At 35.0% G+C, this 26,580-nt stretch overlaps 1 protein-coding gene across 8 annotated transcripts in view; it reads left to right on the plus strand.

Moving 5' to 3' along the window:
- The window catches only part of PTPRK (protein tyrosine phosphatase receptor type K), a 745,494-nt gene that overhangs the window by 572,957 nt on the left and 145,957 nt on the right, over positions 1 to 26,580 (plus strand). For all 8 annotated transcript variants that reach the window (XM_078155151.1, XM_020987018.2, XM_020987017.2 and 5 more), the window contains exons 9-11: positions 7,357 to 7,466; positions 9,536 to 9,737; positions 12,101 to 12,206. In XM_078155151.1, the coding sequence (XP_078011277.1) occupies positions 7,357 to 7,466; positions 9,536 to 9,737; positions 12,101 to 12,206 (418 nt within the window). The remainder of the gene's footprint in view (positions 1 to 7,356; positions 7,467 to 9,535; positions 9,738 to 12,100; positions 12,207 to 26,580) is intronic.

Genomic DNA, 26,580 nt, shown 5'->3' on the forward strand with positions numbered 1-26,580 from the left:
ATACAACCAGGAAGGGTCAAAGCTGGGATGTGAACCCAGATCTTCTCAACTTTAGGTCCAGTACTCTGTCTATTACACCACACTGCCTTTCATGTATTTTGTCCACATACAGTGGTGATATGTCTGTGTAAGTACAGATCAAAATATAATAAATTTAGAGTGAGAGGTCCTTGAGAACAGTGGTATTAAACTCAAATAGAAACGGGAGCCACTAGACCATACATTAGGAACCTTGGGGGTGACATTTTTTACTTAGAAAACCCTACCTTAACATATTAATGCAGTCTATTACATTTTAATTTATTTTGTTAAATATTTCCTAATTACATTTTATTCTGGTTTGGGCTGCATTCAGGAGTGTTGCCAGCTGCATTGGGCCATGTGTTTGAAAATCTCTGCTCTAGGCCATTCTCCCTTGTTTGACAAAGAAAGACAGTAAAGCCCCAAGATGTTAAATGACTTGCCCCAGATTGTACAGTAAATTTGGAGCTCAAACACAGCTCTTCAGACTCAAAATCTAGTATTCATCCTACTGTTTTACTACTTCAGTCTTAGATTTTTTCTTTCCACTTTTGGTAACTCTTCATCATATGTGATTAGAGGATGAAATAACCATATGATTGATTCTAGCTCTCTCTCTTTCTATCCTTGAAGACCTACCTTAATCATGTTGGAGTTTAGGTGAATCCTAGTAACAGAGAGGAAGGAAATACCAAATACCTTCCCTCCCCTGCTCTTCCATCCAAAAGACCTCTAACTTATACTCTTTGAGAAAAGAATAAGATGCAATGGGACTGAGCCTTCTCTCTCCTTTTTTTAATTTTGAGGGAGAAAAATACTAAATAAATCCAGCTAATGAGGCATTGTAAATTATAAAGAGCATTTTCATGTGCCTAGGAAGCACATGAGATATTCTGACAAATTCATGAACTAGTAATTAAAAAGAAGAATCTCATATAATACTACCCAGTCATAACATTGGAACTGTGACATGTTTCCTTTTTTGTTTTTTTCCATGCTAAAGAAATAAAAGAATATATAGCATGGAAGCACATAAAGAATGGAAAGAAAATGTGTTCACTTTGAATTCTTCTGCCTAAGCTGGGCCAGGAGTCAGGAGGTCTGGATGCTTGTCCTGGATTTGTCACAAACTAACTTTGTGATCTGAGGCAATTCACTTAATCTCTCTCCTCTTAGTTTCCCCATCTTGAACTAGATAATTTTTGAAGTCTGTATTGGCTTTTAAATGTTCTATCTGTGTAAAGCATAGCAGTGCTCTCAAACCTCTAGAAGATAGCGTGTTATATGAGACTTGAACATATTTTGATATGTGCTTGGAGTCTTCTTGCATGGTTGATAGAGGAGATGAGAAATTCTTGACTTCCCTTATGGACAATTTCAACCTTTCCTCATTTCATGATTGTGTTTTCAGGATTTCTTCCTTCGTAGTCCCCTACACCCACAACTGCAAGGTTGTATGGTGCAGTATTAATAGGTGACAGAAAATAAAACCACCCAGAATCTATTTTTCTCTGTTTGCTTCCTATCAGAATAATCTTTAGACTGGAAAATTAAAGTTGACCAAAAATTGGTAAGAGAATTATTTTAAAAAAAGGGGGGTAACAAATTAGAGATAAAAGTAAAATAGGTAATAGTATAGGTAGGTGACTACTTAACTGTTTACTTAATTGGATCAAAAGATTGTTGATTAGTGGATTGAATCCCTTTGTCACTCTGATCAGACCAATAGATCCCTTCTCAGAATAATGTTTTTAAATGTATCAAATAAAATATATAGCACTACAAAAGAAAATAATCATTGAAAAACTTATAAAAATGTTTCAAAAAACAAATTTGTGATGTAACATTAAACTTGTTTTGATCTATAGTATTCAGTATTGGATGAAGGCATAGTTAACATCTTTATCACTTTTTCAAATGATTTAAAGCTGGGTAGGAGGGACAGTGAATATGTTCAGTGTCAAAAAACAAGATCCACAGAATTCTTGATTGCCTAGAAAAAGATAAAAATTAATAAGATTGAATCAAACAGGTAATATAAAGTTCCACAGGAATTGATACTCCGTCCCCGTCAGACATATTTTTATTTTTTTAACAGTCATATATTAAGTGCTTACTTTGTGGTCAGACTAGCCCCTGGGAGTAAAAATACAAAGCAGAAACATAGACAGTCTCGACCTTCATAGAGCTTACATTTTACTGGGCAAAGACAACATATAAAAAAAGAAGCTGAAAAGTTGTGATGATGGGGATGGTACACCACACAGGATTATTGTTAAGAAAGTCTAGAGTGTAGTCTAGAAGGGATACCTTGTCTGACCTGTACACTCTCCTTAAATGGAGGATCTAAGAGGTTCTGTCCAATCAGAGGGAGAGACCATATGGGAAATGGTACATCCAAACTGCGAATTTCAGGACTAGGGTAAAATTTCAAGAGAAAGAAACCAGAAGTAGCCTAAAAAGAAATCAAAAACTTTGTTCAAGATTTTATGAATCTCTTTGGTGGGTATCAGAAGTGAGTGCAGATTTCATGCCCAACTGTTTCTATATCCTTGTAGTACTGAACGTGTCATTTTGGCCTAGGCTTCTTCTGAAGATAAGCCAAAGTAAAAAAAAAAAATGTATAGATGACTCCAGTTGACCTATCCTGGTTAGGCAGGTCCATTGCTCTGTATTGTGAGAATGTAAACATTGATCAAAGTTTCTTATACCTTTTGATGTCCAAACGAAAACCTATCAAGCTATTACTGAAATCTGAACAATGAAACCCCAGGGAGATGGTAAAAGTAAATGCAGTTCAACCAGTTTCAAGTGAACTGATTCATCTTTATTATTTGAGCTAATTCCTGATTGTTGCAGCAATGAAAATATTTTCATTATCTACCACACTCATGATATATTTAGAACTAATTGCTTTGAAAATTCTCCTATGCGAAGAAAAAGAGATAGTTATTTAACAATCAGAAGATGAGGGAAGATGAGGCTGGGGAGCTGGAGAATAGCCTTGTGTGGTTTATAAATACAACTGAGGTGCTGAGGTTAGTAAAGCTGAATCCTCTCCCTGCTGCCCCCTAGTGGTTGCATTGTTTGAATTCGCATTGAATATTTTCACTGGTCTAGAACTAATGATCCTGTTTTACAGAATTAGAGCTTCAAATAATGCATACAAATACATGAATGCAACTATTCTGCTCCTAACTGGGCTTTCATATGGATCTGCTTGAGTTCTGTCAACGCCCAAAGGAGACACTGAATTACCTAAGCCCCAGTAGGCATTTAAAAAAAAATATTAGCAATATTGCTTTACAAGTGTGTCATGTGGTCTTTGTTGGAAAGAAAAAAAAAGTACTTAGAATCTGTCATTTTATAGCCAGTTGTGAGTTTTATGCTTCTTTGGTTGATCACCATACTAGCCATTATGTGACCCATTTTTATTGCATCCTGTGTTCTTTTGCCCCTCTCTTCCAAATACACATCTTTCACACATCCCAGATAACATATTGATATTGTTTTATACATATTACGCTAAATTTCTGGGTACCTATGTATGAATAAGTTACTAATAAAAATGAATTCTTATGGGTTTTTAAAGTAGGTTCTAAATTAGGCAAAGCTATGACTTTCCTATTTCCCCTCCTGCTCCGGGAAATTCATATGTAAATTGAAATACCATTAACTATATTATTAATTTTAAGCTTAGTCCTTTAGAGTTTGCTTTTACTGTTTTTTATTATGCAGTTATTGCTACATGCATTTGTCATGGCAACAACCTAAAACAGTACTCCCTTTTTGTAATATAAGATTTAATCAAAAAATGCAAATTCCTGACATAATTTTATCATATAAGACTATTTTCAGCTGTTTCCCATGTGAACTGCATTTTCAATATACAATGCAACATCCTTCTTAATGTTCTTTTTTGGGGGTGGGAGTAGGTGGGAGAACACTTAAATCATAATCTATTGTTTAAAGATCAATGGATGATGGCGATCTGATTAAGTCACTGTGCCAAATTATTGCCACCTTACATATATCGAGGAAGAATAAATTATCAGCCATATAATAAAAAAGATATGATTTCACAAAAAAGAATTCTAGAGACATCCATAAATCAGACAAGCCATACTAGAATGATTTCCCACCAGAACCCTAAGGTAGAATTTATATTTAATTTATTGGATACTTTTTTTCCCTATTACAAGGCTAGAACTTTTGATGAAGGTTTTGGTATCATTTTTTATTCTAGAAGTCATAAAAATCAATAATATGAGTTGGCTCAGAAAAAAAAAACCTGTTATGGGGGACTTGGGCAGAAGGTGGTTATGCATATGTTGTGAAAACCATTTATGACGATTATATTTTAAAGACCCCATTATGCCCTCTTATTGCAGCTGCCCTCTATATCACTGATATTCATTCATGAATCTTCAGTCCCCCCCCCCAAACTCTGTAATATTATCATTTTCAGGAGTTTCCTCTATTTGCCTAAATTAATTGAAATAATACCAAGGGAATTATTAAAGTCATATTAGCACACAACCACAGAGTAATAAGTCAAATTTCTGGCTCTCTGTTGAAAGGAAGAGATGATTTGAAGATATACAATGATGTCCCATGGCAACCTATTTGTTGCCATGGTGACAGCCATTTACCAACTTCACGCTACATTTAGCCAAACCACAGGTATACACAGAAATTGGCAGCCTTCTCAAGATGATCCTTCCTTCAGAGGGAGAAAACTGCAGAATAGCATCTCTCTTACAGCCGCCAAACTGCTTTTATGTAGTTTGCCCTCCAGCTTAGTCACTTCCATGGCCTAGTTGCAAGTTGTGTAAAGCATTCCCTTCACTCCAAATTCCCCAGGAGAATTAGGCCAACTTCTGGAAGCAGCTTGTTTTCTTCTCTATGTGTCCATCTCAGTAACAGCCCTGAGCTAAATGTAGGATGACCAGTGGGCCCTAGAACAATATATGGAACTTTTTGAAGTGAACTTCATTTGCTGAACATTTAAATAGAAGAGAATGGATGGAAAAGATATATCCCATGTTAACTGCTGTTGCCTGCCTATTCTTAAAATGTGGAATGCTATTTTCCTGACTTTAAAATGCCCCTACATATTCCTATTGTGCCAACTGACCTTTTAAAGTTGTTAGCAAAATCTGTGTTGACTGAACATCATAAGTTCAGTTCTCTGATTAGATATTTCTTCATTGATTGGGGTTTCTCTGTAAGACTGACAGGATAAATGGAGAAATCTTTTTCTCCCTTAATTAAACTAGTAAGCATGCTTGATTTGACAAGAAGAGAAACAACAGGCACTCCTTTGGAAAACAAAGCCCTGCCTACAGTAGTATCAACAAATGCCACAAAACACACAGAGGGGTTGTCATGGTCTATCAGCCTCTCTGTGTTACATAATTTGTGTCAATACAGTGAAGCAAAACAGCCTTGGATACCTTTAGTTAACTTCTCCCCAAGTTTTCCACTGACAGATGGATGAACAGTTCTTGTGAAGTTTAGTGTTGGCGTCTCAGCTGTTTACTGAGGGCTTCTTTGCCTTCATGAATTCATTATTAATGTGCCAAATTATGTTGCCTGTCCCAGAGGTCATGTCATCATTCATGGTCTCCTTGTAGATTGAATTGAATCTCACTGTTGTGACAGACTGTTCGCTTTGCCTTGATGCTGCTGGCCACGGTGCAAAGCATTTCCTTTGATCTAGTGATTTTTAATTTATTTCTCTCCTCACAAAATTGCATTATACTTTGAAAATGCATTCGCTGAAAATGTCATGTGTGAAGTTCATTAGAACATTAGATTAAGGAAAAATATTAATTAAAAATGTGCAAGCAGATATTTAGGTTGGCTTTAAAAGGGGGAAAAACTTTAAAAACTGAAGTATGAGACATATTTTTTAAAAGTATATTTCTTTTTTTTTCCTCTAATTTTTCAAAAGCAACACTCAGCACTTTAGGTGCATTTATGTTTAAAAGTACAAACTGCAAGAGAATGAAAATAGGATGTACTATAAATGGAAGATTCCTAAGCTTTCTAAACTGCTACTGTTGTAATTATCAGTTATTATTAACTATTCTCAGCACAAGCAGTGTTTGGGGTGAAGCTTTAAGCCGTGTTACACCTGGGGATACTTCATAATTGATTATGCTGATTAAAAAAAAACAACCCAAAAAAAGCCCCCAACTCCTGCTGTTTTAACTTCCCTTGGCTGTTAGCTTTGAAAAATGTTTTTCATTTGAAAGGTTAAAGCAGCACCAGCTGAACCTCTTCACCATTAACAATTCATTTTTATGAATTTGTGTTTATTGGGGTTTTATTTGTTTATAGAAAAGTATTTGAGACAATGCCAAACTGAGTAGTAATGGATGGCATAGTGTAATCTACTTGGTTTGGCTTTTACTTTCTCTGGATCTAAACAGTGTTTGTTAATCCTAGTTAATTATTTTATAAACTGTATTTGCTAAGGCTGGTTGGTCTATCATAGTCTTCACAAAATTCTATCTGGAAATTACAGTCTTGTTCTTGAAATAAATATATTAATATTATCTAAGAGGCTTAATGAAGTCAAACCACATTACACACTTTCATCTGAAAACATTTCATTTCCACTCAATATACATTTATTGAGCACCAGTGGTATATAACGTTCTCTGCTCAAAATTGAACTTAATCTGTTCTTAACTCTATGGAATATCATTGCTTTTGGAAAATTCTTGTATTGCAAGTATGTACTGCAATGAATGTAGCTTAGTCAGTTTTCTATTCATCAACATGAACCCAGTGTCATTAGATAAGTACACAGCTTTTTAAATTTAAGAAGCATTCAAGCTGGCCATGGCAGTATTTCTGTATGATCTCTGCGAGTGGAGAGGTTAAAGCCGTTAGATCATTTTTGTTCGAGTTGTAATCTGCAGTGAGATTAAAACCTATTAGATGTCTGCCATAGTTCAACACCAATAGGGTGAGGCCCTGGATTAGGAGGCTAGCAGGCTACCTAACAGTAGCAAACCAGTTCACATCAAAACTTCCCTGCCAATCAGCAGTAGAATCCTGTCAATGAGAGGCTTCTATACTTCCTGCTCAAACTAGGTAGAGAGACCTAGTCTCTAATATATACAGATTAGCTATAGATAGAAATTATATAGCTATATGATATATGTAAATATGCCATATACATATCTACATATAAATATCTAATTACCTGATCTAACATCTGATTTAAATTTCTCTCTCTATATATATATACACATGTATGTATATGTATAAGTGTGTGTGTGTGTATAAATATGTTTCTAACAAAACCCATCTTTTTTGTAGTGCCTGGTCCAGTTCCAGTCAAGTCTCTCAAAGGAACCTCATTTGAAAACAAGATCTTCCTGAACTGGAAAGAACCTTTGGATCCAAATGGAATTATCACTCAATATGAGGTATTGATGAAAACATTCATTTTAATACACACAAACACATTGGAAAGGAGATAAAACAGCATAGGAAAAGAGGGAAGTAAGATTTAGGAAAGAGTAATATTAAAAATTAGTGTTAGTTCACTTCATTGTGTTTTTTAAATAAGTGGAAAGGTCACTAGATTTGGAATCAGAGCTTCTTAGGTTTGAATCCTTGCTCTGCTGCTTGATATCTATGCGATCATGAAGGGTAGAAAGGGCAGGGAGAGAAAGGAATAAGCATTTATATGGTGCCTCCTACATGCCCAGCACTGTGCAAAGTACTCATAAACATTATCTCATTTGATCCTCACAACAACCTTTGGTTCTCTTTTTATCTCCATTTTACCATTTAGGAGACAAAGGCAAGTAGAGGTTAAGTCACTTGCCCAGGATCACACAACTAGTAAGTGTTTGAGGTTGGTTTTGAATTCAGGTCTCCCCAACTTCTGGCCTGGTGCTCTCTCCACCATGCCTCCTAGCTGCCTCGGATAGGGGCATGTCATTTACATTTGGTGTCCTCAGTAGCCTCATCAATATTTGAAGATGTTGAACTATAAAGACCTTTGCATTTTGATATATTTGATCCTATAAGTAATCTTTCTTGGTACCAAGTACTGAAACTACCATGAAACAGTCTTTAGAATTTTCAAAACCCTAATCTAAATGTGTGACCTTTTTTTTTCTTACTATGGGTGGGTGGGTGGGGTGGCAATGTCAATCAATCTTCTTCATGGTTATGTATAATAAATGATAGAATTCACAAATATACAGAACACTAATTTTCAGTCTTGTAATATTAATGGATAGCTGTCCAATGTTCTGATTTAATAGAGACCTGGGAATTTCACTTGCCAAGTAATACAAAAATAGGAAAAGGTCAATATAAATCTGACTGTTGGAGTTTTAAGCTGACTTTGGTTATTTCTTTGAGGCTCACTCCTCATGAGTCCCAGAATCGGATAAACAGGATAATCAAATACACACATTTTCAGAATTTTGTCTATTTCCTCTTTTTTTCTAAATGAGATATTACCAAAGAATCAAGTCAAAAAGCATTCATGTGTATATGAGGATATCTCTTCCTACTTAGATTTGATTAAAGCTTACAAATACTTAAATTTCCAGTGGCTCCAGAATGAGGCAAGTGCATCATTGAAGTGGGAATCATGAAGGTATTCCAGCAAGTTGTGATTATATTATCATACCTTGAATATTATTTACATAAAAATGTGTTGTTTGACTTGGGAAAATGAGGTAACAAAGGAGACTTCTGTATCTATAGTCACAAAATTCTAAACATGAATCTATGTGCATGCCAGAAAAGAGAAGGAATGGATGTTAAATGAAGAAGATGGAAAAAATAACCCTAGCAAGTAAATGGATTTACATTCAGTTAAAGTCAGAAAGCATTTATTAAATGGCTGCCATATGTCAGGCATTGTATTAGCCTTTGGGAATACAAAGACAGAAATGAAATAATTCATGTTTGCCATTAAGAGTCTGCCAGAGAGATATAACATATTCACAGGCTAATTACATGAAGGATATAAACAAAATAAGCACACAGTGGGTGTCCTAATGACTTGGTGAGTGAGGAAAAGCCTCTTCAAAAAGATGATGTATGAACTGAGTATTGAATGAAGTTGGAGGGCCCAAAGTGGAGAAGTGAGGACCATGGTCTGTGCAGAAAGCACAGATGTGGGAGAAAAAATATTATGTATGGGGAAGAGTAAGGTGTCTCCTTTGACTGGAATGTAGAGAATGCGATCAGAAAAATGTGTTATCAGTCAGAAAGATATACTTGAGCTAGATAGTTATGAGCCTCAAATAACAATGGAGTTTACACTTGATCCTAGAGGCAATAGCAAACCACTGAAGTTTCTTGAGCAGTAGAGTGACATGGTTAATCCTAAACATTTAGAATATCATTTGGGTAGTTGAATAAGGAAAGATTGGAGAAGGAAGAGAGTACATACTGTGAGACAAGTTAGGACCAATTATCTATAATGTAGGAAAATACCTAATAGGACATATGTTTCTTTAACAAACAGGTCAGCTATAACAGCATCAGGTCATTTGATCCTGCCGTTCCTGTGGCTGGACCTCCCCAGACTGTGACAAATTTATGGAACAGTACACATCATGTATTTTTGCATCTCCACCCTGGGACAACTTATCAGTTCTTTATAAGAGCCAGTACAGTCAAAGGCTTTGGGCCAGCAACAGCAATCAACGTTACAACCAATATCTCAGGTATCCAAATAAATGATGTGGCAATATGATTCTTTGTCTTTTTGTACTCATATGTTCTGGGGAACCACTAATGCATTTTTTTTTTACAGATAGCCTTTGACAATGCATCTTAATACATTTAAGCACTTTAAGCACTTAAGATAATTTCAGATGAAATTGTTGCCTAGTTACACTTGCCTACCTTCATATCAAATAAGAACCATACATGGTTAATTTTAAGAATATTTTTCCATTTATTTTCTCTCTTAAGAGAATTACAGGGTTCATCACAGACACATATTTTAGACTTCATAGTACCTTGGAGAAATTGGTAAATATGGCACCAGCTCTTCAAATGGAATAAAATTTGTCCCCAAACTTAATTCCTATCACTTCCTGGAATAAGTCCACAGGGATGGAGATCTCTTGCTCTTATCATAAGATATTCTTGTCTATATGTCCTAGCTTTTCGGTGTCCTGGGATATAGTTAATTTTAAATAAATATATTCTCTTCCCACAGGTGCAAGCACATACACATACAAACATAGGAAGAAAGATGAAACAGGAAGATCTTATTAATAAATTACACTTTGTATAAAGATCTTATGAGGGACCTAAAAATGATGCTACACAAGATAAATTATGATTTTCTTCTCTATCAAAACCATTAGTCAATAGTCATCAAACTATGAGTGAAAAGATACTATCCTGTGCTATCAATTATTCTCATGTACATATTAATTTATTTTATTTCATATACACCTCTTATAAATATGTAGTTACTGATAACACTGAGTGTATAAAAATGCTTATTTTATACAATATCAAATTGGAGCCATTTCCTCATAATCATGACTGTGTATATATACACATCCAAATACAGATATGTATGTCAATTCACATTTCACCCCTTTCCCAAAACAGAATATCCATAGATCACATTTATACTTTATCTGGATTAATCAAAATCAGAGGTTTCTGTTTTTTCTTTGAGAATACCAGTAAAATGACGTTTTACTATAAAATCTTTGCACCTAATACATCTGTTCCTGTGTAAGTTGTAGTGGTCACCAACAGTGGTTGTCATTACTCTTTGTTGAAAGTTCCAAGAACAATTCAACTTATAACTCTTAGTCAAGCTGATCATTGTCTCCCATCTACATAGCAAAGTGATGGCAGTTATATGTGACAATGTACTTGTATTTCTGCTTATCTGATTGCTGGATATATAGATCACTCTTGCCAAAAGATATCATTAAACTTTGTCAGAATTGACTCAAAAAAAATCTCTTGAGCACCTGCTGTATTTTCCCCCTCTAAGACATTTATTTTTTCCACTAGCAATATTCATGTTGGTATTACCAAAAGGTGAAAAGCAATTCAGCATATCAGAGAATTCATGTGTATATGTATTAAAAAAAAACTTAAAGAAGATCCACTGTAATTTCCAATGTTTTATAAGATCCTTGTGGTATTCTTTTCTACTTTTTCCAATTTTCCTGTTAAAATAAATTTATTTCACTGCATATAAAAAATCGCTTTTGTCAGTATCTCAAGTATTAGTCCCTCTGATCTGTTCAGATAAAAATCGTTATCAAAATTCAAGTCACTTTTTAAAATACATTTTCACAGTACCATTAGATCCTCTCTTCCTCCAACCAATTTCATTGATTGTAGAAAATGAAACAGTTCCTCATAAAAGGGATAGGCACTTCTGATTTATATAAGACCCAATGATTAGCTGAATACAAGCTTTTTTTTCTTCTGTTTTTAACCAAACCTAATCATAATGGTTCTTGTTCCTAGAATCAGTCATAATATAAATACCTAAGATGAGAAAGTTCTTTTTACATATAACTATGATGTGATGGAAGAAGACAGCACTGGAAACCTAATAGTTTAGATTCTAGTCCTGGCTCTATAATTAACTGCTGGTGTCACCTTGAGCAAAACATTTGACCTTTCTGGAGCTTAGGTTCTGAATCCACAAAATGAGAAGTTTCCATTATATAATCTCTAAAGGTCCCTTCCAACTCAATAGTTATTTATTAAATGCCTTGCATTGAGTCTTGTTGGTATAAGTAAGCTTCCTTCAATTCTTCTTCCCCATACTTTTGCTCCAGAAACCATTTCATGGTTTACATTCAATCTCTTTCGTTTAAAATCAACAAAAAACATTTATTGCCAACACATTCAAATGATGGCAAATACCTAAAGGTTTGTAGTAATTAGTGTTGTGTGCTTTCTTCTGATGAACATTTTTGGTAATTAAACATTGCATTGATTTTCATTTCCTTTGGAATTCAACATTATTTAAACTCAAACAGTGACAAAACTGCATTACTTGATCAAAGCCTCTTTTTCTCCCTTTCCATTTAATCAGCTCCCACCTTACCTGACTATGAAGGAATTGATGCATCACTTAATGAAACTGCCACCACTATAACAGTGTTATTGAGACCTGCACAGGCTAAAGGTGCACCTATCAGGTAAGAAGAAGAAACAGCCAAGAAACGAGTTTATACTTTGGTCGCCTGATGGCTAATAAAATAATTCATTTCTAAGTGATATTCATTTGACATTACTGTCAGAAGGTTTGTTTTTCTCAGCTATACAAAGCCTACAGGTAGACTTGTAGTTGAAAGTAAATTCTAAGGGGATTCTTAGATATTCATGACCTGAATTATCCTTCTCTGTTGTTTGATTTAGATTGTTGATCTTTCCTTTTTATTTTTTTTTCTCTTAGTACCATTTCATTTTGCTTCCTCTTCTGGTATCTATGGAATATGAGGTTTGAAGGTATTTGTCAGAAAGACAATTGGAAAATAACTCTTTTCCAATGCAGTAAATCAGCTATTATGTAGTGAATTTCATATGTATGATTGAAAAATTGGAAGCTGAGGAAATAGAAGTAGAATATTAGCATTAAATACAAACTATCTGACCTTTTTCTTCCTTAAGTACCTGTTATTAGAAATTGTGTTGGAGCTATTAAATTTTATTTAGTATGCCCATGTACCAATATAAAATATCCTATTTTACCTTAACATTCAGAAATATTTTCTGTCACTTCTCCCCAATGATTAAAAAAAATTGAGTCTTTTTAATTTCAAGGAATAATTCACATCTTCTCTCTCCCAGCCTCCAGCCCTCTCCTCTTCAACATAACAAAGTTTCATTTTTAATTGTCTAAATGTATGTAGGTTAGTGCTCATGTTCAAACTTGTAATAAAATCTGTTTTTACTTACAGACACACACATAGAGTTATTAAAATTATAATATGCCTAGTGTAGAAATCAGGTATTAAGGTGATTTTGTATTGTTTTTTACAACTTAGTGTTTCCTTAGCATTTGCAAAAGCTATTCTTTTACTTACATAAAAATAACATTTAAGGACATATAATAATTGATCATTCAAACACATGTCGCCTTCCAGGTGGCATCATGATTACGTTCATGTCTTATCGAGCCTTAATAGAAAGCTTCTTTGTGTATCTCTAATGTCTAGTTGATAGTAAATGCTTAGTACTTCTTTGTTGACTAAATTAAAAGGAAAAATTTAAAATATTTAGTCATTATTTATAAGTTACACACAGTGAACATAGATAATATCTTAAAGCTCCCTTTCAAAAACAGCATGCTATTGGCAGCTTTAAAAAAAAAAAAGAGGGGGGGATAACAACTGAAAGTCCATTACACTGCGTATTTTCAGTAAGTAGCATAATTCTCTCCTAGTTCATTGTCTTATGCATTTTCTGTTTGATGCAGAGCAACCAATAGGAGATTAGTAATCAACAGAAATAAATTTAAAGTATCTGTTCAACAAGAAGAGAAAAATTATTGAAATATGAGCAAGTGATAGAATATTTTACAAGATGTTACTCTCATGAGAAAAAGATCCTTCAACTACCAGCTTAGTTCTACTTTGTCCATCTCTAGCTAGCCACATGGCTAGCCTACTAATGACAGCCTACTAATGAACTGATGAAAAGCAATTATTGAGCTTTTATTGTTTGTTAAGCATGGTGGTTAGAGATCAGCATGTAAAAAGAAAAGTAAGAGAATTCCAGCAATTTACATTGAGGGTTGTCGAGAGAACTCATGTACAGGGAGTGGTTGGAAGCCACAGGAATGCTGAGGACAGTCTTTGGGGAATCTGTTGTCCAGTCTCAATTCTAATACCTTCCCTCTGTTAATGATTTCCTATTTTTCCTGAATATAACTTGCTTTGTATATATTTGTTTGCATATTGTCTTCCCCATTCTATTGTAAGCTCCTTGAGGGCAGGGACTGTATTTTGTCCCTCTTTGTATCCTCAGAATACCACATTTTCTGAAATGTAGTAAACATTTAATAAATGTTTATTCATTGATTTGATATACTCTATCCCAAATTAATGACAGCATTGTTTCCTCCTTCTCCTAGAGCTCTGGGTGGTTCCTGCCTAATGGCAGGTAAGATAATAAAGAGTTGTGTCTGGACCTGTGAAGCATTATCTGGGATGGGGGACCATTTAGATAGCAGGGCAAGTACATTACTCTGACTAACCAGTGAGGATAGCAAGGCCCCTAGGAAACATTGCACACCAAACCATTTAAAGTTTTTCTTTAAATTAAATTCTAAAAGAAAAAATTACCTTTTTTTCACTAAACCAAAAATGACCACTGATATTTCTATAGGTTTTTATTAGTTCATACTGCTTTTCATTATAAGGTATGGAAAAAATTTTCCAGATCCTCTATGGTTTTACTCTAAACAAAATGCCGAGTAAAATGCTCAATTTAGGGCTAAAATCATGCCTGTGAAGTAAATTTCAAAATTCCAATGATGCTGATAATCAGAGTCATATGCCCTATGATCTTAACTAGGACATCTTAATTTGAAAGAATGCTTCTGGATGATCTATAGTCACTTAAGCTTATGCCTCTTCACGTAGTGGTCATGGCCTTCCTTACACCATCTTATGTGTAAGAGTTTGTAGCATCTTTTAGTTGATAAGGACTTTGGAGTATCTGTGTACTTATGAATTGTAATGTGGAAGATAACTACGTTTATGAAATTATCGGGAAGTTTTAAATGAGAGAGAATTTACTGGTAGCTGTAACTGCTTTAGACTTTTGATTGTCTGAACTAAACTACACTTTTGCCCTGTGTTGGTCTCTGGAATTATCTTGACATTCAACTATAGCATAATTCAAGCTATTGCTTTGGATTTCCTTTCATTTTATTACTTGAGTTATCAACTTTTAGCTGTTAAATCAACAAGGAAGCCTTTACACACATGGAAATCAGTTTGTTTTATACAAAAGGTAATATTCTTGCTTTACCACTGACTAAATTGAGGCTCAACAAGATTGTGGTATCCCAGGGGTGGTGGCCTTCTAGGTCCTCCGGTGCAGCCTTTTGACTGAGTCCAAGTTTCACAGAACAAATCCTTTTATTAAGGGGATTTGTTCTGTGAAGTTTGGATTCAGTGAAAAGGCTACACTTGAGGACCTAGAGGGCCACATGTGGCCTCGAGGCCACAGGTTCCCCAACCCTGTTCATCCAAAGTCATGTATGGAGTTAGTAGCAATCCAGCTCCTGGATAAGATTTAGAGTGAGACAGGACCATGAAAATCATCTGGTCTAGTTTAGTCTAGATGAGGAAACTCAGAGCAAGCAATCAGTGTTTATTAAATGACTGCTCAGTGCTAAAGCCAAGGCTAGCTAGTTGGTGCAGTGGATAGAGTGTTGGGCCTGGAGTCAGGAAGACCTGAGTTCAAATCTAGTCCAATAGTTACTAGCTGTGTGACCCTTAGCAAGCCACTTAATCTAGTTTGCCTCAGTTTCCTCATCTGTAAAATGATGTGAGGAAAGAAATGGCACACCACTCCAGTATCTTTGCAAGAAAATCCCAAATGGAGTCACGAAGAATTAGACATGACTGAAATGACTGAACAAGAGCTAAATCCTGGAGATACAAAAAGAGGTCAAAAATAGTCCCTGTTTACAATCTAATGGGGCAGGGCAGGCAGAGCAGATATTCAAACGCAAGTCTTCTACATCCCGCTAATTTAGAGTGAGACGGGACCATGAAAATCCTCTTCCTACAACACACAGTGATGGATTTTCCATTGAACTTGGATGTTTCAAAGTCCAGGTATTGTATGTTAATCAAATAAACTTTCAAAAAGCTGTTATTTCTTATGGGTATGTATTCAGAGTAAGTAGGTAAATTGATAAGATACAAAGATTTCAGATCCCTTAAATTCAGTAGTTTTTAGGGTAATTGATTCTACTATAGATCCATTTTCACTCATAAGGAACAGAGAATCATAGATTCATAATTTTAGAAGGAACTTAAAGTGCATAGTAATCAAATCAATAGTAGTATTACTTCTGGAAAGAACATATTACTTGACTGCTTGATGAATCAGTTCACCATCCCAGGTATACCTATGTCCAAATCCTCCTGGATTACCTTTCCACAGCTGTGTTGTTGTTTTTTTTTTTACCTATAACTTACAATGTAAATTGCCTGAGTGCAGGGACATTTCTTTTGTTATTTGTATCCCTAGTACTTTACATAGTGCTTGTCTCATAGTGAACACTTAAATTTTTTTAAAGTAGTTAATTCAGTCATTTATTCCTTCATCATATAATCCTACTTCATTTTATCAGTAGTAGCAGAACAGAACAACTAAGAAATTGGCTTGTTCTGGAGAGAACCTATAAGCAATTGGTTTCTTCTCATGGATGAATAATACTATGATACTTGAAGAGAGGACTTGCATTTACTTCCTTATGCCCTGAAATTACTTTCCTTCATTCCCTAATTCATGAATCATACTACAGACTACCTTGGATCTTCCAAATTAGCTAGTTCTTCTCATATCTTCACATAAGAATTGAATGGAAGTCTCTCCACTCCATATCCACACTGAGTGCCACCTAGACAGTTGCACTCTAATAACCATGTTTTTTCTCCATTTCTACCCAGCACTATCTTTTGATCCACATTTTCTGTTTGAAACTCAACATTTCCTTAAAGCCCTTCTTTCCCAGTAAATTCACTAGTTACATTAAAAGTACCTATATTTATAATGTAATATTACTGCTGAACATGTGACATTATCTTTACACAAAGCCAAATTGGGATTGATCTCTTCCTAGGGGGAGGCCCCCCTTCATATTTTTCTTTTATTTATTCTGTTTCTGACACAGTTATGTATTTTAATCCCTCAATATTTCATGCTGTTTTCTGAACAAAAAAATATGTACTGCACTGAACATTATGGTGCCAGATAAAGTTGCACAAAGTGTTACCAAGGTGATCTTTCTGTTAGCCAGAAAGAATTCCTATCTACACACTATAAAATATGTTTTGTAGGCTTGATAAGTTTCACCCTGAAGAAAATTCCTTTTGGATTCATTCTAAAGTGTCTCTTGTAAAGAAATCTACCACATGTTTCATCTAGGCTTTCAAATCTCACCTACAACTTTGACAAATTTTCCCTTTAATTCATCATAATTTAATAACCCTAGATTATCATTCAAAATGAGCATTATTTTAGGTTTTAAGCATCAATCCCAAAGCCTGTAAGATTTTTGTTAATATTCCAAAAGATTAGCTGTTCTTTCTGGATTAATTCAGATTCTGATCTAAGTAGTTTTAGTTATGAATTATAATATATGGGGGTGGTCTAGCTTTGGGTCAATGTATTAAAAATTTTGACCCATTGAAATTGTATTTTCAAAGGGTCACAGTTTAATTCCAGCTCTCCTACCAGGAGAAAAGTAGCAAATCTTCCCAGGGATATTATTACCTCACTTTATTAAAAAAAATTTATTTATATATATATATATATATATATATATATATATATATATATGTGTGTGTGTGTATATATATATGTATATATATATATATATTTTAACCTTACAAGGTTCTACTTTAAGCATGATAGCCTCACCTCTGTTGAGGTAATAGAAATCCATAACACTCTCTTTATGGTCACTATATTTTTTCACATTTGAGTTTTTAGGTACTGTCAAATTGTTATGTGACTTTGGGCAAATAATTTAATCTCTTTGGAACTCAGTTTCTTTACTGTAAAAGAAACAAGTTGAACTAAGTGATCTCTAATGTTCCTTCCAGTGCTAATGTTCTAAGACATCAAAGTATGTACCTATACCAGTAGGCCCTATCTAAATCATTAAGTGATTTCATGCAAATCTGACAAGGTGAAACAACATTGTGCAGGGTACTTAGTTCCATATCAGCAATGTTACAAATGGAAGACATGGTCCTAAGCAGTCAACTGAGAGTAGTTGATCTTTAAAGTTGATCTTTATGGAGACCTGAGACCATATAAAGCTCACCTGTACTAGTGTTGCTTGGATCACCAAAGAAAATGAGATGTGGAGACTCCACACACTAAGTCATCAGAAGCTGAAGTTTACAACTGGAAATAAATAGGGTAAGAGAATAAGAAGTTTTGTCTAACTAAAGGATAAGAAGCAAAGAACTTGTTTATGTATGGGAAAGGTAATAAAATGAAGGTAACTTAATTCTCAATGAGTCATCCAACCACTGGTTTGAAATCTAGCTAGAGAAGATAATTGTCAGATAAGTTAACACATGGCTTTTCCAAAGTGGGGGTGGGGGGAAAACTATTGCCAACAACTTAGGAAGAGAATATAACTTCTCTACCAAATAATAGAAAAATCCTGAACTTTAGTATGGCAGGGAGGATGTTTAGGATAATTTCTGGATCTTGGACCCTGAGAATTTAAGATATTTAGAGACCCAATATACTCATTTTTAAAGTGACTGTGAATTTGGTAATTAGTGGGAAAATGACTTAAAATTAAACTAAGCTTGATTATCATTCAATTTGTAAATTAATTTATTTGGCATTATTATTTTCATTAGGGTGATGTAAACCAATCAGGATTTTTTCCAATTAATGATGCTTTTTAAATTCTACTTGACTGAAAATTGAGGCAACTGATATTTTTCATGGAAAAGCTTTTCAATTTTATGTAGCAGAAATAGTGAATTTTATTATCTGAAATGACCTCTATCCCTTGGTTGCTCAAGAATTCTTCCCTCTAGTCATAGATGTAACTTCCTTCAGTTCTCCTCATTTAAGCAAGTACCCAATAGTTTTGATGATCACAGCTTTAAGTTGTTTGACATTTAGTTGTGTTATGTTCCCTACATTCCTACATTTTTTCAGTATATCCTTGAAATCAATGGTCTTTTAGATGAATTTCATCATTGTTTTATCTAATTCTGTAAAGTGAGCCCTTAGTAATTTTGGTATGGCACTAAATATGTAAATTAATTTAGGTAGTATTATTTGTTATGTTATTTTGGCTCAACTCTGAGCAATTAATATCTCTGCAATCATTTGTCTTTGTTTATATCTAGCAATCAATCGATAAACATTTATTAAGTACCTGCTATGTGCTAGGTGCACTGTGTTAAGCAATAGGGATACATAAAGAAGACAAAGACATCCCCTGTCCTCAAGGAGCTTACAAGCTAATAGAGGAGCCCACATGCAAACAAATATATACAAAGCAAGCAATATATAGAATAAATAGGAAATAATTAACAGAGGCAATTAACTCCAGACACTGGAGTTAATAGGGATTGAGAAGGGCTTCCTGTAGAAAGTGAGGCTTGAACCTCACAGCCAGGGAATATGCTGGGGGCCAAGAGATGGTGTGCCTTATTCAAGGGACAGCTAGGAGGCCAGTATCACTGGATTGAAGAGATGTGTTGTGGAATAAAGGGTAAGAAGATTGGAAAAGTAGGAGGGGGGTTGTTATGCAGGGCTTTGAATGCCAAAGAAAAAATTTGTATTTGTTACTGCTTGAGTTTATTGAATAGGAAGGTGACATGATCATACCTGCACTTTAGGAAAAACACTTTAATGCCTTAATGAAAGATGAAGTGAGAATGGAGTTGAGACAAGGAGACCCATCAACAAACTATTGAAGTAATCCACATGTGAGGTAGTGAAGCACTGCAATATTAGAGTGGCGACAGTGTCAGAGGGGAGACAGGGGCATATTTGCAAAGTGTTGCAGAGGTGAAATTGTCAGGCCTTGGCAACAGATTGAGTATGAGGAGTAAGAAGTGGGGTGGAATCCAAGATGACTCCCAGGTTTTGAGCCTAAGGGACTGGGAGGATGGTGTTGCCCTCTACAGTCATAGGGAAGATAGGAGACGTTATATAATTATATTCATAGAAGTCCTCAGTGTGCCTTGGTAGGTTGACTCCCAGATAATTTATGCATTTTATAGTTACAGAATGGAACTTCTTTTTTCCTGTCTATTACTGTTAGGGTTTTATAAGTACCGTACAGGAAAGTGATGATATTTGTAGGTTTATATTTTATACTACTTTCCAAAATTACTAATTATTTTGAATTTATTGTCATTGAATCTCTGAAACTTTTTATATCTGTCATCCATATCATGGGGAGAGTGGTCTGTGAACTTTTTGGGTCATGGGTCCTTCTGGCAGTCTGATAAAACCTAACCTTCTCAAAATGTTTAGAATAAAATGAAACACATTGAACAAAGGAAACCAATCACAGTGAAACACTGTGATGAAATTTTTTTTAAAATTGTCAAATAATAGCAGTGCAGATAGGCATCATTGCTTTCCCTGATCTTATTGGAAAAGCTTCCAGTATTTTCTATTACATATAATGCTAGATTTTTGTTTCAGTTAGATACTGTCTTTATATTGCAGAGCGTTTCCATGCTTTTTTTGTTTAGTGTTTTTTACATAAATGAATGCCTCATTTTATCAGTCACATTTTTGGAGATACTGATATCAATCAGCAAGCATTTATTAAGTACTTCCTAGGTGCCAGGCACTATGCTAAGCCCTGAAGCTACAAATAAAAAACAAAAACAGTACCTGCTGTCAAGAAGCACACATTCTAATGAGGGAGCTCATATTTACTTAAATATGTATATGAAAGAAACATGTTGAGGAAATGTTATGTATCAGAGGATAAGGTCTTAACAACTGGCAGGACAAGGAAAGGCCTTCCAAGGAAGGTAGTATCCAAGCTGGGCCATAATGGAAGGCAAAGATTCTAAGAGGAAGAGGGGAGGGAGGAGAGAATTCCAGGCAAGTGAATCATCCACGACAAAGTCACAGAGACAGTGGATGTTTCATCATGTGTGAGGAACAGCACAGTGGCCAGTAATATGGTCTATTATTTTTTTAATACTATCCATTCAATTGCATATTTGTTGTAGATTCAACCTGTTCATAGTGAATAATCTCTTGACTATGTTAATGTGGTCTTTTTGCTTATGTTTTAGGTCAGGCCTTGGTACTTCCATCAGTTTTTGAATAGGGTTACAGAGTCAGGTTTTACAATTCCTCATCCTTCTACCTCCCAGTCTTTGATGAGATAGCTGTATCCAAGCTCAGCTTCTTGTATGGTCCCAGACAGATATACTAAGTTAGGTTCAGACCCTGCCAACTGTTTTAAATACAATGATAGATTGTGAAAAACTTTCAATGGAGATCTGATGGATAGAGACGCCAAGATAGGGGGCGCTGGTCCCTTGAATTTGCTCCCTTTCATATCTGGAGAGGGGTGTGGAGGGAAAGGTGAGTTTCCATATCAACACTGTATCAGTTCCATAGTTTGTATTATTGTCCTTTATTGTGGGAGTAAGAGTTATATCACTGTTATTTCTCTCCATCTACTTACCTGTTTGCTGTAGTGCTTTGCTTCATTTGGCTTTGCTTCCATTTTCCTGGACGCACTTCTAGAGCAAATTGGGCAAAATGTTACTGTCTTGGTTGTAAGAGATGGACCAAGACTGGAAGATCTTGTCAAGTTATTCTTAGGCATTCTCAAATTCTGCATTTTCTATAGCCAAGTATGGCACAAAAGTTGAAACTGATTTTATAAAGGCCTTGTTTGCATATGCACAGTGCTTGTGGATAATGCTACAAGGCAACATAACCTAAAAATGACTGCATTTCTTAGGAAGGGATATCTCTTTTTAATAAGTGCTGTTGATTATGTGAGAGATAATCACCTCTTTTTTTTTTGTCATCATGAAACTGCTCTCTCATTTTCATTCAACTTCCTGGATACCTCTGTAGAATGCTTTTCTATTTAGAGCATCTGGTTCTACTTAGACTAAGAATGCCACTATGGTATGACTGACAATCTCAAGTACTGTGTCATCTCAGTTGCTAGCCATTGGACAAATATCGTGTTTTAAGTTAAAAACAATTAAATTAATGTTTGTCAACAGTTATAAGAATTATGATGATTCCTACTACTTCTTGCTGTCTTTTCCAGCTGCTGCTTCTTATTCTACTTATGCTGCTGCAGAAAAAGAGTGGGACCCTACACATTTAAAAGCTGTCCTGTGATTTTGATCTATTTTATTACCAATCTTGACCAAAATAGTTGTGACCTTTTGGCCATCTTTTTTTGAGAATTAAGCCTCTATATTTAGTTAGATTTTTTTTCTTGGAGAGAAGATAGGATCTAGCAATAGTTCAACATGAACTTGGTGACAGACTATGAGAGACGGACTTGTCTTTCAAAAAACAATCAATTTTTGAACATTTAGATTTTGGTTCTATTCAAAATGAAAACATGTCTCTCCTACTATACTTGTAATTGTGTTGATATTACAGCTAATACTTATTAACTTTTATTAGTAATTAGTATTTCATATTTATTCTTAATATTAATTTTTTCAAAATTTTTATTTCCATGTTCTTTCCTACCTTCCAGTCTCTCCCCCATTCATTGAGTGAAGTTGTACAAAATATGCTTCCATATTAGCCATGTTGCAAAAAGAAAAACACTAAAATATAAGAACCATAAATAAAGTGAAAAAACTGAATTCAAGAGTTCATCAGATCTCTCTCTGGAGGTGGATAGCATTCTTCATCATGGGTCCTTTGGAATTGCCTTGGATATATGTACATATTTCTATTTGTCTATATTGTTCTGAAGGCAGATAGCATCTTCCTTCACAGGTCCAGGTCTTTCCATGTTTTTCTCAAATCAACCAACTCCTCATTTCTTATAGCATAGTAGTATCCTTCACAATCCTATCCCACAGCTTATTTAGCCATTCCCCAATTGAAGGACATGTATCATTTTAGGCAATTTTTTGACTACAAAAGCAAAATAAGGAGATGTAGTAAAAAATGAACTTTAGAAAACTATGTCAATTAAGGATGCTTTCTGATCAAGATTCTTTAATTATGCATTGGAGAAAGTTTTGAAGAAAATGTTTGATCTGTGTCCATTGTATATATGAAGAGCCAATGAAACATCCATCTTCCTTTTTAGGGGAAATATAAATCAGGTAGCCACGCTTATGAAACAGGTAGTGAAAATTCCATGTACAGAACTACCTGGGATGAATGCTGATGCTCAAAATGAGAGAAATAAGGCAGCCTTCAAGTATAGTCCTGGTACAGCTCCCTTGTTAGCCAAGTGACTTTGGGAAAAGACCTTCCCTTAAGGCTAAGCATCAGTTTTATGATCCATATAATGGAACTAACACGTTCTCTGTCGCAGAATTGTTATGAAGATAAGTGACATAATGTATATAAAATTATTTTGTAAACTCTTAACTGCTAGTTAATGTAAAATGACTTTCTAAAGAAAGTGCAAATATACATAGCACACACTGTTGGTACTTTGAGGTCCTTTAGTAAAACTATATTTAAAATGTCAGAGTCAACAATTGGGATCAGAAATTAGCTTAACCAAAAGGAATTTTTATTAACACTCCTTATTTGAGGAGTTCCTTTACACTTTTTTACATTGTATATGTGACTCTGATTTAACACATTTTAAAGGTTTCAGTCCTGTGCTTCTAGATACTTTTATTCTTTTTTTCAATGTAATAAATACATTAAAAATAAACTGTGAGGGGTTCAATGATAGATAATCAGGAGTTAAGGTCCTATAAGTGACTGAGTAGTTTGGACAAGTCACTTAATATTATAAGAATGAAGTAATAATGGCTGCAAAAGGGGAGTAATGCATGCATTGTGTTATGGTTGATGTACTGACAAAAACGTTGTATTTATTGTCAGAGAATCTAGGTCTGACTATTAGTAATACTTAGGGCCACTAGGTAGCACAGTGCTAGGCCTGGAGTCAGGAAGATTCTTTAAATCCAAACTTAGATACTTACTAGCTGTGTGACCATAGGCAAGTCACTTAATTCTGTTTGGCTTAGTTTCTTCATCTGTAAAATGAGCTGGAAAAAGAAGTGATCTTTGCCAAGAAAATCTCAAATGAAGCCATGAACGGTTAGACAGGACTGAAAAATGACTCAACAACAACCTAGGACCCCTAGATGTTGCAGTAGATAGAGCATCAGGCCTGGAATTTGGAGTATCTGAGTTCAAAGTTGGAGTCAGACACTAGCTGTGGGGCCCTCGGCAAGTCACTTAACCTCTGCTTTCCTCAGTTTCCACAGCTATAAAACAGGGATAATAATAGCACCTATCTTTTAGTTTTGTTGTGAAAATCAAATGAGATAATCATAAAAGTGCTTGGCCCAGTGCTTGTTACATAGTAGATTGTATATAAATATTAGCTATTATTATTCCCTATTGGCTATATGGCCTAGTAAATAATTTAACTTCTTTAGACTTCAGTTGCCTCATCTATAAAATGACAGAGTTTGATTATATTATCTTTGAGATATGTTACAGACCCTAATCATATGATACTATTTATTATTATGACTGTGACACAAGAAAAAGAACATTGAATTTGGCCCTGTGATACTTAAGATCCATTCTTACCTGAGCTGCTGATGCATTCTGTGTTGTATCATAGGGTGACCAGCACCCTTTAATGAGTAATGAGCTTTAGACATATGGATTGACTTTCTAAAAGTCATTCATTTCAGTTGAATTTGAACCCAAGTCCCATTACAAGTTCAGCTGTCTTTCTACTGTATCACTTTGAAGTGGAGGTACCTTCATCTGTAAATGGGAGAAAATATAGTATATATTAGTATATATAGTATATATAGCTATACCAGCTACTTCACAGAAAAAGTATGAGCATTCAATGAGGTAGCATATGTAAAGTGCTTTGTAAAGCATAAAATGCTATGTAAGTGTGAATTATCATGGCTAGCAAAGTTGGAAATAATTTCATTCATTTATAGCTCCAAAAAACTACTGAACAGAGATACTATCTGTGATATCTCGTCTTTCAGGTAACTAGGAACATTGACACATCTAAAAGCACACCTCGATGAGTTAATTTGTCATCTAAGAAACACCACTCTGGGTCCTTCACCTAAGAGTTCTTTCCTTTTTCCCTAAGTCCCACCCCCACCGTAGTGATGATATAAAATACTTCTGATAAGCTCTCTGTTTTGTTGCTGAGATTTGTTTCTGGGATACTTAAATGAACAGGCCGTATTCACTTCAGTATCCTTGACTGTGGACTAGGCTCTTATCAGTTTGACTGAACACACTTTGACTGAATGTTGCACTATGAACTGTTACCTGCTTTGGTACATGAATTTTGATGATCAATTTCTAGATATCAACTGCTAGAGAACATATTTGAGCTTAGTTTTTTGCCTATTTTTTTTTCTCATGAACCCAGAGATTCTACAAGGGAGAAATATGAGTTTGGTGAAAAGAACCTTTTTTGGTACCCCCTTTTCCTATCAAATAAAATAGACACTTTCTTGTATAGCATTTAAGCCTCTTCATAACTTGCCTGCAGGCCACATTTCTAGCTTTATTTAACACTATTCTCCTCAATACACAATATATCTCAGCCATATTGAACTCAATCTCACCCAACCTTTTTTTTTTCCTGACTTTGCTTCCTATACCCTAAAGAGACTCTGTCCATTTCTCTGCCTGTTTACTTGCTTATTTTTCTTTTAATTCACATGCCACCTCATTAAATTTTCTCTGTGTTGTCCCTACTTCTAGAAAGGACTCATGTCCTTTGACTATCACAAGTATTTTTCTCTTTTTAAGTCTCCCTCTCTCTTTCACACACACACACACACTCAACTGAAACCATTTTTATTAAGTTTACTAATGCAGACTATTGTGCTTGGTTCTAGGGAATACAAAGATAAAACAAAAATAATGCCTGCTTTCAAGGACTCTACATTCTACTGGGGGGGGAGGCACAAAATATGTTCAGATAAATATATGTGTGATGATTTATGGAGGAGAGAGAAATAGAGTGGAAAAATTAGGGAATTAAGATAGGTTTCTCATAGGAGGAGATGCACGAGCTGAGCCTTGACAACAGGTAGGGATTGTAAGAAGCAGAGGTGAGAAGAGAGTTCATTGCTTTCATAGGGGACAACATATGCAAAGGCCCAGAAAGCAAAGATCGAGTGATGAGTTTGGGAAATAGTAGATAGACCTGTGTGACTGGAACATAGAATGTGTGCAATAAGCTTGTAAAGGAAATATAGAGTCAGATTGTGGAAGGCTTAGCATGCTAAGCTTATGAGCTCTCATCTCCTGGTGTCCTCTGTACCTACAACAGTCTAAGTTGTATTACAGTTATTTGTCCATATAACTTATTTTTCTACTGGATTATAAACTCTTTGAAGTTATTGATTATATCATTTCCATCTTTGTATTTCTAGTAATTAACAGTGACTTGCATAAAACATTTAAATGTTTATTGAATTGAATGAAGGCAAGATTAATCAATTGATATTAATCCAGTAGTCATTTTATGAGGTTCTGATCCTGGCTCTGTCACTGATTTTGTGTGTGACCTTGGCCATGTCACCTAATTTCTTGAGGCTTTTTCACATATAGTGAGTTTTATCTTATATAGAATGA

This window comes from Phascolarctos cinereus, unplaced genomic scaffold, assembly GCF_003287225.1.
Source record: "Phascolarctos cinereus isolate Bilbo 61053 unplaced genomic scaffold, phaCin_HiC Scaffold_5;HRSCAF=322, whole genome shotgun sequence".
In the NCBI taxonomy this organism is placed as follows: Eukaryota; Metazoa; Chordata; class Mammalia; order Diprotodontia; family Phascolarctidae; genus Phascolarctos; species Phascolarctos cinereus.